The sequence below is a fragment of the Myxine glutinosa genome, chromosome 7 (genome assembly GCF_964187855.1).
Source record: "Myxine glutinosa chromosome 7, kmMyxGlut1.1, whole genome shotgun sequence".
NCBI classification, from domain to species: Eukaryota; Metazoa; Chordata; class Myxini; order Myxiniformes; family Myxinidae; genus Myxine; species Myxine glutinosa.
Genome location: NC_136267.1, coordinates 113,009,963 through 113,012,462, shown reverse-complemented (window position 1 = coordinate 113,012,462; position 2,500 = coordinate 113,009,963). Strand labels below are relative to the sequence as shown.

General features: G+C 41.0%; 1 protein-coding gene across 1 annotated transcript in view; it reads left to right on the top strand.

Annotated features, from left to right (window-relative positions):
* Positions 1-1,637: 1,637 nt before the first annotated feature.
* Positions 1,638-2,500, top strand: part of LOC144892983 (uncharacterized) — a 65,931-nt gene continuing 65,068 nt past the window's right edge. The window contains exons 1-2 of the mRNA XM_078782143.1: positions 1,638-1,787; positions 1,957-2,181. Of these exons, the coding sequence (XP_078638269.1) occupies positions 1,716-1,787; positions 1,957-2,181 (297 nt within the window). The 5' untranslated portion in view covers positions 1,638-1,715. The remainder of the gene's footprint in view (positions 1,788-1,956; positions 2,182-2,500) is intronic.

The window sequence follows — 2,500 nt, the reverse complement described above, 5'->3', positions numbered from 1 at the left end:
AAGCGAACGGCTTGCGGAGTTTGGTAAAGAAATCGCCATCGCGTGCACAAACGCGCAGGAAAGCGAATGAATCGCAAATTAGTTTTAATTAGTTTTAAAACATAGTTTAACGCCAACATAGCGGCAACATAGTTTGCCAACGTGAAATAAATGAATACGCTCTCAAATGTGCCGTCCGAGGCAGAGTCTGTTCGCCACGTTCGGCACACGTGATAACTCGCTGCTCTCTGATTGGTTGAATCGTTTTTTGGACATAGCTCGGTAACTACTTCTCCGATTAATATGAAACCTTGAAAAGGCACATCCTCGGGTCCCCAGCAATATACCTGGCAAGTTTCAAGTATATCGGACCCGTGGTTGTCGAGAAACAGCGGTCACAGACAAACAAACAAACACACACACAGACACACAGACACACACACACACACACACACAGAGATTGCTGGAATTATATACACAAAGAATTAAGTTAAGCACCCCTACACAACGAATTAAGGTAAGCACCCCCTAATATATATTCTTTGTGTATATGTATACATTGGCATATATTCTAAGGTATGTGAGATCAAATAATGATTGGTATGACATTAGCAATTATCCATTGATGAAATTGAGTGATCAAAGTGAAAAAAAGTGATTGGTTGAGTCAGTGATCCGATCACGTGGGTCCTACACACGTTATTGACGCAAAGATCGCTAGAGGTCTTCTCAGAACAATGACTGTACGTTAGAAAACATAAACGTCATCCACACTGTCCGTGATGGACCTATAGCTCCATACTTAAATTGAGGTGAAAATATGCCTAAAATTCCCAAATAATTTCACCTTAAATTATTCAGAATAAAATATTGAAAACGGCATGATTGTTATGTTTTTATGTGACCATAATATCACTTCTCCAGAAAATATAGCAATATCATGGGTATATTACACTGTTTTGACGACAACAAACTTGTAATGTGCGAGGTTGTAAAAAAACGGGGGGGGTGCTTAACTTAATTCTTTGTGTATAGATAGATAAGGAGGGTTGGTGAAGTGTTCATATGGTTGAGAATGAGATGGTTGTGCCCATGATGTAGTTTAGTGCCCACAACATCAAATCAGTGGATACTTAATTTCATCAAAAGTCTCACTAGAGAAGGGACTTGGAAGATTTGGGAGACAGTCTTTGTGGGGAGAGAATGTGAGGGCAGAGCACTTTTGGGGATTGAAGGGAACATTCTGGATAATTAATGAGGAATTAGTTTGACGTGGACTGTGGCATTTCGAATAAGTTTGACGTTGACCGTGGCATTTTTTAAAGCCTGTGCAACTCACTTTGCATTATTTTAAGTTGTTGACTCCAAAGTCCTGAAAATTATTGGCATTTCACATTGTAAAGCACAGAATGAGGTTCTGCTGCTTCCACACTACAAACAAGTTGGGTGGGATAATGGTTTTACAGTGGCACTTATCTAGGTCTTGCTCCAGCACTTCTCAAAGACATTTATCCCTTGTGAACCGCATTGGGTCTCGTGATCCACTTACCAACCAAGTCCTTCTGTCACTTCCACTTTTTCATTCCCTCTTTCAGGACTAAAAAGAACGTGTTTCGAAAGTTATTTGCATGGCTATCACGACACTCGTTCATGATCCTGAATTGTGATCTTTTTTTTTGCAGCACTGTGTGCATTCCTGGCTGGAACGAAGGCGACTTGCCAAGCTCCTCACAGCAATGCATGCTGGAATAGATCTCTGGGCGAATGGCGCTACTCAGCTCCGGCTACATATTGCTACTGTCGTGAATGTAAGCTTAGTTCAACAATAAAGTTTTCCAGATTTAGCAGTTGGGTTGTGAAAATAATAGGGAGATGAGTGTACAAAGCAATAATCATTTAACTCGCATATAATTTTGTGCACAGGTGCAAGAACTATAGTTGTAAATGTATTGGCTTCATCCATTCATCTCCATTCAGGCGTGTTTGCTCTCATTGGCTGATCAGAAGAGGACTGTTGTCACGGCAGACGTTGCTACCCAACTCAGAGCAGCAATCACGTTGCAAGCTGCCTGGCGGGCCCATCGGCAACGCAATGCCTATCTTGAGATGGTCCAAGCAGCGATTTGCTTGCAGACTGCCTGGCGGGAGAGAGGCCGGCAGTTAGAACTGAGACGTCGCAACAAGGCAGCTGTGATTGTTCAAGTCAGTCTTTTTTTGTTTGGTATTACATTTCTGCACATATGTTTGCATGCATGTGGACATGGATCTATTTAATTGTGTATGTGTCTGCTCTTTCACAATCCTAGAACTTGTAATCTACTCTTCCATAATACTAAAGAAAAAAAACGTATATCACCACTCAAAGTTGAATTTGTTTGACAGACACACCAGTGCGACCAACCTTCAATTCTAGGCAAACTGCTAAAAATTTTAACGCACCTGCAAAAATGTTGGGACACTAATTATAGGACATGTTCAGCTTAGTTCAATCAATCTGCCATGAGGAATATTTGATTTATTT